This window comes from Rhinichthys klamathensis, unplaced genomic scaffold (assembly GCF_029890125.1).
Source record: "Rhinichthys klamathensis goyatoka isolate OS25496 unplaced genomic scaffold, OSU_Roscu_1.1 h1tg000358l_1, whole genome shotgun sequence".
Classification (NCBI taxonomy): Eukaryota; Metazoa; Chordata; class Actinopteri; order Cypriniformes; family Leuciscidae; genus Rhinichthys; species Rhinichthys klamathensis.
Window position 1 is genome coordinate 1536971 of NW_026606867.1, and position 12911 is coordinate 1549881.

Genomic DNA, 12911 nt, shown 5'->3' on the forward strand with positions numbered 1-12911 from the left:
AACTCATTATTAATGCATTAAACAGTGCACACACACACACACACAATTTTGTGTATACAGACAAAAATCAGCCATAAAATCAGTGCAATTACAGAGGCAAAACATTATTTACATGTTAATATACATAGTTGGTTTGCCGATTTGATACAAAGAACACTATTAAAAATAAAGGGTCTTCAATAGTTCTCGGGTTTCAATGAAGAACCCACTTCTAAAAAATAAATTCACTGGAAAGGGATCCTTTGATCTGCTTAATTGTTTCTAAGCTCTTGGACACATATTTACATAGATGGTTTTCTAAAGAACTAGTTAACTATGTTAAACATTTTGGCTCTGTAGAAATTTTTGGTTCTAATTGGAAACTTTATTTTGAAGTGTGACTAGTGAGTTCCTATTTATTTAGCGTTTTAACTAAAGAGCATGTAACAGACAGTTAAAGAGCATATTGTAGTTATTTTATTCAATGTTTTGGTCATCAGCTGGCACCTGAGTTGTCCCAGGTTGTAATGGTGAGTCTCTCCATCAGTGGAGCGTACAACACAGAGCGAAAAGCAGGGCTGCAGATGCCGGATCTCCAGCAGAACCACTGCCAGGTAATGGATAAACAGCAGAGCATCCACCAATGATACTGCAAACTGCACTATGCCGTGGTAGTTCTCTTCCTGTCAAGCACACAAAGTAAAGCAATAAACCAATGTATAATCAAATTAATAATTTGATTATACACAATTGCTTAAATGCTTCAAATTAGTTCATTAGTTCACTTTCACATTTACATATTCAATAAAAAAATCTTTTTTTTCTGAACTTGTAGATACAGACCAATAATTAAATGCTACTGAGGCTTATATACAAGATTTATGAGGAACATGAAATTACAAATAATTACATAATTTTAGCGAAAATTCCAATTTAACCCTATTGCTGATGATAATAATACTAAGTAACATTGAAGTCATTAGCCTAAATGTAAGTTACAATTGAAGTGTGTAATTTCAGTGCCACTAGCATCATCAAATGGAATTGCAAAAACAATGATCCATGGTCACTCACAGGTGTACATTTATAATTTTATATGTAGTTTTGAACATGGCTCATCCAATAAGATATTATTGCTGGAACTAACAATATTATTAAAAGAAACGTTAAACAAATGCTATTCCACAGATCTCAACATGTTTCTCTTGACTCTTTATGGTGCCCACACACATTTGCCCATACCTGTGAGTCCAAGATGCGCACTCCAAAGAACAGCCAATAGGAGAGCAGCAGGAGGAGCGTGAGCAACCCCAGCAGGGCGCGGAACACTGCTATCCGGGGCAGGGAGGCTCGCGTCGGTCGCACAAACAGTGCCCAGCCAGCCAGCAAGAGAATGAGGAGCTTGAAAGCCAGAGAGAGAAACAGGCCCTCACAGGCAGTACCACAAGCCTGAAGGCGCTCTGGCCACAGAACCTGGGGCAGCACCAGGAAGGACAGGGGGGTGACCAGGACCAGCAGGCCCAGGAGGAGGGTGAGGGCCAAAGGAAGAAAGCGTATACAGTTCAATTTCTCTACTGGACCATCCGTCTCCTTCCCAAAGCCAGCCAAGTCCTCTTGAGACAAGCTGTGGTCTGATGTTCCAGTGACCGCTGTGGTGGTCTCACCCCAGTTGTCATCCTGTCAAGAGGTGGGAGAGGAACAGCATTGTATCATGCGCATAAAAAATTCAACATACTCCTAAAAGCCCCATTATCTTAGAGTCCTAACATCCAATCCCAGCACTCAGGATCGATAATACAGAAAAACAAAACAGATTTACAGCTTTTGATTTGCTCCCCTTTCCCTCTGTTTGTGAGATGACAAATCTGCTTCACAGCTAATTTAGACAGACAGTACAAAAGTACCTAGGTCTCCCTCATCAGCATATATTAATGGCAAATACCCAAAACTCACATACATCTACATATAAATGAGATTGAGAACTGAGAGACACACTAACAACAATTGAGAACTTTCTAACAGAATGACGTCTGAGCCAGTGCCACTAGAATGTGAAATGCAGAGCAGATTAGAATTCCATTAAAGATTATTCTGCACTAAGGACAGTAATTCATCTGCAACTATTTATATATTTATTTATGGATTTGTTTGCTTATTTGTATGAATAGAGGCTGTATTTTGTATGGTAATGTAGTTTAGCCAATTGAATCTGTATTGAGAAAGTTTTCATTTCATGTAAATGACAGCAATATTATTATCATAATAATAACAGCCACAAAATACAGCCACATGCTGCAAATACTGGGCCAAATATTGAATATATTCACTAAGTTCAATGCAAAGAGTTTAAGAAAAACACTGACGCAACTTTGCAACATGGCCGAGTCCAACCTTGCAAAACCTGTTATTGAAGGACTCCACATGAACCAAAGAACGCATATTCTCAGAGAAACAAAGAATAAGACAACTAATAAATACACTGGGGGTATGCACATATGCGACAAAAGAAAAATGGAGGGATTACTGGTAATTGAGAAGAATAGTGACAAATTAAAAGTGAGTTGTTTACGCCTGATGGTTTCAGCTCATTTGACAATTTTAAAAAAAGAAAGAAAGAAAAGAAATTTCCTTTCCGTTCAACACAGTTTAGAGCTTGCGGCAACTCTTGTGCAAAAACAACTTTACGGGTGATCATCGGAAGTGAGGAAATGGCAGATGGAAAAGGTTAAAGAAGCATATTGTGTTGTAAAAGGTGGTGGAAACACAAACACAGATGCACATAAGATTTGTTATTTAAAAAATGGAGCCTATTGAATGAGGTCTCGGGGTCAACATCCAAAAGCGTTTGGCTAGCCCCAGAGGCAGCTACTGCTGTAAAAAACACATTTACACTTAAATTTGTGAGCACTGAAGTCTTAACAAAGCATCTGCTACTATCTGAATTTCAGCTCCAGAGGCTTCCTTAGCGCTTGTTTTAACAGTGATACAAACAGTAACGATGGTGAAGTTTTTTTCTGTATCAATTCCAGAGCGAGTCTTCATCCTTTTGAAGAAGATGCAAAGAGGATTCACAGTGCTAAAAACAGCGTCTTCTCAACATGTCGACAACACGAACAAAGCTCTTCCAGGCCTCAGCTACAACTACAGTGTTGGAGGGCGGGTCAAAGCAGACGTTATTCACAGGCAGCCAATCATAGGCAGGCATTATGCAAATGTGTTACATTGTTATGCAAGTATGTAACAGGAAGTGAGACTGGAATTCCTGACAACTCCACAATTGATTCTTTCTTTTAGGAGACAATAACTTTGTTTGCCGTGCACTTTGATTATTAAAACTTTGCAGACCTTTTACATTTACCTACAGCTAAATTACACACTACATGAAAGGTAATATTTGAAAACGCACAATAGAGACACTTTAAAGAAATCAGTTGAACCAGTTAAAGCATTGTTTAATATCAATGCAAATTACATTTGGGTTCTAAATGACTTCATGAGCTGAGAGAATTTTCTTTTTGGTTAACACAAACACAACAATTTTATTTATATTTTATTCAAGTATAATTCCATAAAAATATTTTAAAAAATTAGGTCTTTGTGACCAGAGGGAAGGCTATTGTACAGGACTGTGGTCTGATCTGTTCCATTTTGCCTACAGTCCACATTGCTGAATGTGCTTCCCCCACTGAGACAGACAAAAGAAGCACACAACCCAGCTAATAGAGTGTGTGTGTGTGTGTGTGTGCGCGTTCGCGCTTTAGTGTTCTGCTTGACTCGTGTACAGCTCATTTCCCTGTCACGAAGCCACAGTCTGAGCTGTACCACAGAAAGAAAAGCAGGAAGAGAGGGAGTGGTAAACAAGTGTGAGAAACTCCTGCACCTCTCTCCTCTCCACCCTCCATCCTTTTCCTCTAATTTTTTTCCAAAATAAACCTGCATTGGCATTTTGCTCAGATTTACAACTCTAAATTGAAAGGAACATAAAGGATACAGACATTATTATAGAATTACAGACATGAGAACACTAAGAACATAATGATTTCAAATGATACACAGTAGTACTTGACAGATACTGTCGATAGTGCATTTTTCTTGGTTCTGAAATAAATTGTATTGAACCCGGGACATTGTAGCTGACTTTGAAAGGTTAGAAGCGGCCTTTGACAGGTAAGATTTATGTATGTCATTATGACCCTGTGCTAGTGACTATGAGAGGCGAGAGGATTCAAAATCAAGCAGGCTTTTGATTCAAGCAGTGAATCTGGGGTGAAGGGGGAGGGACTAAAATAGACATCTGTCATTGGTGATAAGGCTCTGATAGAGGCCAATAGAGTGCTACAGGGATAACGTTTTTTTGTAGGCAAAACCCAGAAACGAGTTAGTATTTTAGCACTTCTGGTTCCATCATCCTGAAGTCAATGTTTATTTTTTTTAAGAGTTTTTGACTAAACGCCTGGAACAAGGTCTGTAGATAACACTAGTTCAAGAAACACATTTTTACTAAACTGACAGTTGGCTAATATCATAAAGCTTTTACTAAACAGGTGGCTAAATTGAACAATAGAGGTTGTTGAGAATATTAAACGTCATCCCAGCGCACATGAAAACTCATCTACTCACTAGTCCACTTTTATAGCCTCGTTTTGTTTATAATTGTGCTCTTGCAAATTATTCTCTCAAATTTCCTGGGAAAATGTTTTTTTTTTTAATAAAGAATGAGAGTTGGTGGAAGCTTAATGGTGTCGATGTTTGTTTGTAGCCTATTCTTAACTTTTTACTCCTGTATAGGCTTCAAAATGTATTAAAATACTAGCAAAAATATGTCATAACTCTAGCACTCTATAGAGGCATTAAATTATCAGACAATATCACCATGTGCCTTAATTTGAGGTTAAAGCAATGGATATATCTATGTAGCCTTTGATAATCATCGATTCAAATTACAGAGCTAGATCTATCATTTTATAAATAAAAATGACACTAGCAAGAAAGACACACTCAAAGGGCACAACAAGCAAACATAAACACAGGCCCTTTCTTAGCACACCAGTTATGACTTACATGCTTGCTATTCCAAGTCATTCTGTTCACTAACGTCTAAAGTTTCCTCACTGGAGACAACATTCCAGAGGCCCAAGCTGAATGACAGGAAGACGAAAGAAGATCAGAGCCAACATGATGAAATTACACAGGGAAGAATAGACCTGACAGCCGTTCAAGGGCACGGCATTAACCTGTTAGCAGTGCCAGGGGATTTCCTCGGTTTACAATGATATATACACTCACCGGCCACTTTATTAGGTACACCTGTCCAACTGCTCGTTAACACTTAATTTCTAAGCAGCCAATCACATGGCGGCAACTCAGTGCATTTAGGCATGTAGACATGGTCAAGACAATCTCCTGCAGTTCAAACCGAGCATCAGTATGGGGAAGAAAGTTGATTTGAGTGACTTTGAACGTGGCATGATTGTTGGTGCCAGAAGGGCTGGTCTGAGTATTTCAGAAACTGCTAATCTACTGGGATTTTCACGCACAACCATCTCTAGGGTTTACAGAGAATGGTCCGAAAAAGAAAAAACATCCAGTGAGCGGCAGTTCTGTGGGCGGAAATGCCTTGTTGATGCCAGAGGTCAGAGGAGAATGGCCAGACTGGTTCGAGCTGATAGAAGGGCAACAGTGACTGAAATAACCACTCGTTACAACCGAGGTATGCAGCAAAGCATTTGTGAAGCCACAACACGCACAACCTTGAGGCGGATGGGCTACAACAGCAGAAGACTCCACCGGGTACCACTCATCTCCACTACAAATAGGAAAAAGAGGCTACAATTTGCAAGAGCTCACCAAAATTGAACAGTTGAAGACTGGAAAAATGTTGCCTGGTCTGATGAGTCTCGATTTCTGTTGAGACATTCAGATGTTAGAGTCAGAATTTGGCGTAAACAGAATGAGAACATGGAACCATCATGCCTTGTTACCACTGTGCAGGCTGGTGGTGGTGGTGTAATGGTGTGGGGGATGTTTTCCTGGCACACTTTAGGCCCCTTAGTGCCAATTGGGCATCGTTTAAATGCCACGGCCTACCTGAGCATTGTTTCTGACCATGTCCATCCCTTTATGGCCACCATGTACCCATCCTCTGATGGCTACTTCCACCATGTCACAAAGCTCTAATCATTTCAAATTGGTTTCTTGAACATGACAATGAGTTCACTGTACTAAAATGGCCTCCACAGTCACCAGATCTCAACCCAATAGAGCATCTTTGGGATGTGGTGGAACGGGAGATTCGCATCATGGATGTGCAGCCGACAAATCTGCGGCAACTGTGTGATGCCATCATGTCAATATGGACCAAAGTCCCTGAGGAATGCTTCCAGCACCTTGTTGAATCTATGCCACGAAGAATTGAGGCAGTTCTGAAGGCAAAAGGGGGTCCAACCCGTTACTAGCATGGGGTACCTAATAAAGTGGCCGGTGAGTGTATATATATAAAATTGCATTCAGTTTTGATCTAAAAAAAAATATAATGCACTAAAATTTTTGAACTAGGTATGTTCAATCGGAATTCTTCGATGTCCCAAAGTCCCTTCAAGAGAAATGTAAAATGTTCACACACCCACCCACACCCACACCCACCCACCCACCCACACCCACACACACACACACACACACACACACACACACACACACACACACACAAATTAATGTAGACAGGCATGAGGACCTATAAAAACTTTGTGTGCCTTTTGCCCCCGAGGGCGAGCCAAGTAGGTCAGAATAACTGAGACCCTGTAGGAAGTACAAAGCGACGTCCCTTCGTACTGAGATGTGTGTCGCTCCGATTTTCCATATCTGCCTACACACACAAAACCCCTCATTACACACACACACAAACTTTACACTCGATTCTGTAATCATTGTCTCTCTAATAAGTATTCCAGTATAATCACTTATAATCACTATGCCAGTGTGAATGAGGTTATTGTTTCATCACGATAACCAACATCACAGGAAAACAGATATAAATATTAAAAGGCAGCCAATATTTATTTTGCCAGTAAAGTTTCATCGTTAAGCCTATTTGTGCAACTCTTAGTGTGCTGAACTCAGCATAAAATCAATTTAAAACTACACCATGAACAATTTTATTGACACAATGTTGCCATTTGACAAAAAAATACATCTGCCTTAATGCAATTTACACAGTGGCAAACACCTGAACACTGCAAATCAGTAAATCCAACTGAATCCAGATCCTTTAAAACGTTTATTATCTTTGGGGTTTGGATTCTATTGTGGATTAATTGCTGTTTGGATGTAAATGGGATCCAGCTCACATTCGTAATAATAATTCTCAACTGCTCACTCCCAATACTCATTGTGGTAACCCAGAAATCCCTTTTCTGTATAAAGTTTCAGCTCTTTCATCCAACAGAAACGATGTTAGTGTGAAAACACAATGCGAGCCTGCTTTCGCAGTGAAGCTGCAGCACCGCTTGCATGCTGTTTATGCATGAGGTGTGAAACAGCATGAACCGCATCTGTGGCTTGCTCTCACAATGGGCAATAGCAGGCAAGCGGAAAAATAGCACAAATGTGAAGCTTGTAATTTTAATAAAGAACTATATAAATGAATAATATTTGTTAGTTGAGCTGTAAATGTATGTCTAAATTGTCCTTTTGAGGTGTGACTACATTTCTTTGAGGTTTAAGTTCTGAATAGTCCTTTAATTTAATCTGGCATAACACTGAGCACTTCACACATGAATTACTCTGACAGCAAAGGACATTCAATAAAAATAAAAAAATTGTCTGTTTTCTGGAGCCTGTCACTGTCTAAAATCCCTGTTATCCTCTTTAACAATGGCCAGTGTTTGCTGAGGTAGAGCTCAGAGTTCAATATATGACAGATGCCCACATTTGACATCACAAACAGTTTCATCATACATATATTCTGCACAAATGCATATGCAAAGCAGCCTTAAATTCAACAAGACTGTTTGTATTGTTCATCTATACACTATATGTATACATGATGTGCATGTGTGACTATTTTTATTGTACGTTTGGAATGACCGTAATGAGTGAAATAAGGATTAGATACTTATACAAATGTAAGAAATACAGTACCATTCGAAAGTTTTGGGGTTGATAATGTTTATAATAGAAGCCTCTTTTTATCAATGCATAATTGCTGAATAAAAGCAAAAAAATTTTTTTTTTTTTTTTTTAAGCTGCAGTCCGTAACTTTTTTGGGTTAAAAATAGGGGTGTGACGAGACGCTTATCTCACGAGACGAGACGAGACACGAGATTGGGTTCACGAGAACGAGACGAGACGAGATTTTTGCACAATTTTTCAGAAATCCTCAATGACAAAATTCATGACTGGAAAAATAGCATGCAGGTGCATTTTTCAATGTTTAACTAATAATCTTATAATGCATGTCATTTCAGGTCTACTTTATGAGTATGAATTATCAAATGCATTGAAAGAAAACAATATACAAGCACTGTAAAAGGTTTTTATTGACTGGCTTTTCTCCTGTATGATTTCACATTAGTCTCTTCAGACCTTACTGTACATTTAAGAGCTTTCAGAACTTCTGATTGAGGCTGTGTGTGACCTCCTAACTGAACTCCTTTACATACATTTAACAGAGAAATAAAAAACGTATAAATAACAAAAATAAATAACTGTTTTCTCTTAGTCTTATTAAGTGCAAACAATAAGTGCAAGTGCAACCATAATCAAAGTTAGCACACAGACTCTTTATAATTGTTGTGAAATTGCGGTTTTATTTTGCACCGGCAGTTATAGGGTTAATGCGGTGAGTTCGGAAAAGGCCGAGAGAAACGAGGCTGGTGTGTTTGTCTCTACAGTTGTTCTTGCGTTCCGATTATAAGTTCAGAAACGGAGCCTCCCTTGTCTGTTGTCCTTTATACGTTACAGTACTCTCTCAATATTCGCAGTGCCAACAGAGACCATAGCCGCAAATAAACAGTCCAGAGATGGGTATTGGGAGACGGATTATTGTATGTATGCAGCCTAATTTGTGCACAATGCACATCAGGGAGCTTGTGTTTTACTTTCACTAACAAATTCGTGACCGCGCGTATAGGGAGCAGCGGTGCTGAGCGCGCATTCTACAAGATAAGACATTTATCAGACGTTTAGTCTGTTGCGCAACGAATCCCCCGCCATCGTCACACGATCAGTGAACTGTGATTCGTGCTGCACTGATTGCAACGGCAACTCGTGCTGGATGAGCAGAGCAGACTTTTGCATTAGTTTATAATGGTTTTTATTTTTTATAAAAACAACAAAACGACAGTTTAGGCGAATGTGAGTGTAGCGGTGAAATATTAATGGGGATATCGCGAGACAGCTTTTTCACTCGACGAGAAATCTCGTCATATTTAGTCTCGCGAGATCTCGTGGCACGAGATCTCGTCACACCCCTAGTTAAAAATTATCCAAAAGAAATTTCTGAGCAAGCACATAACCAGCCAGTGTTCAAAATTATCTGCTTGGCTTAGCTCGATTCAAAACGGTAAGCTTGTAATAATGTTTTTAATTCCAGTTTAAATTGAAGTTTATTTATATAGCACATTTCATACACTATTTTAATTCCTTCCTGTAAAGCACTTTAAATTGACATAATCACAAAATAAAAGCAAGGAAAATTAAATTAAAAGAGATATATGGTACAGTTATAAAATTAATTAAAGGTGCCCTAGAATGTTTTTTATTATTATTTTATAATGTTTCCTGGGTTACCCTTATAATGTTAGTATGTTTTTTAGATAAAAAATAATCATAATTTAGAAATAAATGGCATTTTTCCTAGCCTGCTTTTAGTCTCTGATTTGAACACTCTGTTTGAAGGGGCGTGTCTGCTGTGGGATTCAGTGTAAACGCGGCCACTGCTGTGATTGGCTGACATGCTTGCATATGAAATAGCAACGCATTACATGTGAAACTCTCTCGAATACTTTTACTACTGCTATTATACGTTTTTACTATAACAGCTATCGAGATTAACGAATCGTGAGATGTTTTTAAAGTATTTAGATCTATTCCCATCACATTAAATGTTGCCGTGATGAGCATTGAGCAGATGACAGTGTGTTGATCGCGAGAATGAAGATCTTATCATTGCAAAGCAGTTTCTGCACTCTCTCTGCTTTCACCAATGCAAACACGATGATGTAAATACAGTAAGAGCTTCGTTGTGCAGTAACGTGCGTCATTGATTTCATAACGAGTTTGGCAAGTGTCCAGATAAACTCGCGCTGTGTGGAAAGATTGTTCGTTGATCGCTTTCTGTATATAATTTGTTCACAATTTAAATACGATTATTTTCATCCTACTAAAAGAAACGATGTGAAGCTGATATTTTAGTCACTGGCTTGACTTACTGATGCATAAACAGTATTGAACGATTTTGAGAGAAAGATTACCTGTGTGAACTTGAACAATTACACATCAGAAAGCGTTGCATGGAAACTCGATCCGAGGCCAGCTCTGTATTGGCCCAAGTTGAGGAAACAGTCGGTGAAATGTTTGAAAATTTCCAGAGAAAATAAAATTAACCCATTGTTTCTTCAGAGGCTCAGATGAAGAAACTAAAAAATACCTTTGTGTTCATGTGTACATCCACACTGAGCAAAGCCATGCTTCGGCTGCGCAGTTCCACCTGGCATTGAGGGCTGGCATTATGCAAATATTTGGAGGCGTACATATTAATGATCCCGACTATTGCGTCACAGTCGGTATTGTGTGGAGAACCGACCGTTTTTCAGGGGTGTTTTTCATAAACTTGAATTAAATGAGAACGCGAAAACAGTCCAGTTTGAGATTCACTCTATGTCATGTCCATGCACTGAACTCTTGTTATTTGACTATACCAAGGTAAATTCAATTTTGAATTATAGGTCACCTTTAAAGCTGCAAGCAGCATTTAGCGGTGTTCAAGCAGTTAAGGCCTTTAAGGCCGTTAAGCACAAAAGCATCAAAAGACATTAAGTTTTATGTAGCATACATTTAAACACTGACATAATAGATGGAAAAGACCATTTACAGCCAATACAGGCAGTTATAGCGCCACCTATGGTCCGATCTCCATAAAACTTTGCATGCTTGTTAATGATGTTATGTCACATATGCTCATCAATTTTTGTGAAGTTCTGAGTTTTCTTGTAGGATTTATAGGCTTTTGAATGTATTTTGCCACGCCTCTTTTCTAAATGACCCTGTTATGCTACGTTCACACCGGACGCGAATAGCGCGTCAAATTCGCGTCTACCGCGTCTAGTTTGACGCTTGACCACTTTGTGTTAATTCGCGTGTCAATGGCGAAATTGACGCGCGTAAAAACAAAAGTTTGAAGCGAAATTTACACGCGTCAGAGGCGAAAGTTTCGAAACCCGTCGGCGGCCATCTTTTTAGATGTTTATCGAGCATTAGCATTAGCATTATTCGAGAGAGTCACCGCTCGTATATGCTCTGGAGAGCAGAAACAGCTGCGTATGGGACATCGTCGCTGTACTCGGGTCCACCAGACCCTCCGGAGGGTTTCAGGAGTTTCACCATTTGTTCCAGGAGCTAGGTTTGGTGGACCAAACGGTGAGGACGCTGACGAGGACAGCGTAGGCCGTGTAAAGCCTCGGCCTCGAGTGGTCGCTGCCTGACGAGCCCGCGCTCTACAGCCCGGCGCGAGGTTCACCCTCGCCCGCACATTTATTTGATAATAAATGGAGCCAGCCTCCAAAAGTGAAACCTGTCCTGTGATTTTTTTATTTATTATACACTATGTGTTTGTTGTTTTTACATTAAAATAATAATGTTTCATATAATCTAAAATAGATATGGAATAAATAGCATTCAATACAAAATTAGTACTATCTCTCATATATTAAAATCGAGTTTTTATGTGAAAGATTTGCTTTGTTGTGCATTAGAACCACACCAGACATTTTAGTAATATTACAAAATAATTTATTAAAATAACAAACTTTCACTTCACCACGTGACAGCAGCAAGCAGGCTCCTGATTGGTTAACGCGGCGCGAATTGACGCAGAAGTTCAAATTTTTCAACTCGGGCGGCAGACGCGAATTCGCGTCAAACGCGTGAATGCACAAATAGCACTAACTAAATCATTCGCGCGTAACGCGCTTCCGCGCCAGACGCTTCAATTCGCGCCTTTCGCGCGAACTTGACGCGCGAATGAGGCGTATTCGCGTCTACCGCGCCGCGCTCTACGCCTCATTCGCGCCGCAGGAATTTTTTACGCGCGTAACGCGTCTTTGCATTGACTTAACATTGAAATCACTCGCGCCTGACGCGCTATTCGCGTCCGGTGTGAACGTAGCATTATAGCCATACGAAAAATGCAAAAGTTAAACTTTTTTAAGATAATTATTCTAAGTAGTTTTTATTTATGATTTATAGGCTTTTGAGTGTATTTTGACACGCCCCCTTTTCTAAATGACCCTGTTTTAGCGAACCAAAGTTCAACTTTTTTTTGATAATTATTGATCTAGAGAGTCCAGAGAATTGTCCTAGACTGGTCTGGTTCCGATCGGGCGAAAAACCAGGGACTAGTTCGCGAAAGTAGGTTTTGGACAAAATTGGACATAGCAGAAAAAAATTCTGGCCTAAATCGATTTTGGATTCTTGATTCTAAGTCAAACGGTCTAGGAGTTATGAGCAATTTAGTACTTTTGGTTGCTGTAGCGCCACCTGTGGGCCAATCGGGGTCATACTCTGATAGGTTCTCCCCAAACTGAGGCCCTACCACCTGGCCAGGTTTCAAGTCTCTAGGCCTTACGGTTTGGGCTGCACGATGCGTTTTAGGTTTTTTTTTTTTTTAAATAGCAATTTCAATAGGTTTTCAGCACTTTGTGCTTGAACACCTAATT

General features: G+C 39.5%; 1 protein-coding gene across 3 annotated transcripts in view; it reads right to left on the minus strand.

Annotated features, from left to right (window-relative positions):
* vangl1 (VANGL planar cell polarity protein 1) overlaps positions 1 to 12911 on the minus strand; it is a 42022-nt gene that overhangs the window by 12915 nt on the left and 16196 nt on the right. For all 3 annotated transcript variants that reach the window (XM_056232960.1, XM_056232962.1, XM_056232961.1), the window contains exons 4-5: positions 1222 to 1656; positions 487 to 662 (exon numbers count right to left, since the gene is read on the minus strand). In XM_056232960.1, coding sequence (XP_056088935.1) covers positions 487 to 662; positions 1222 to 1656 — 611 coding nt within the window. The remainder of the gene's footprint in view (positions 1 to 486; positions 663 to 1221; positions 1657 to 12911) is intronic.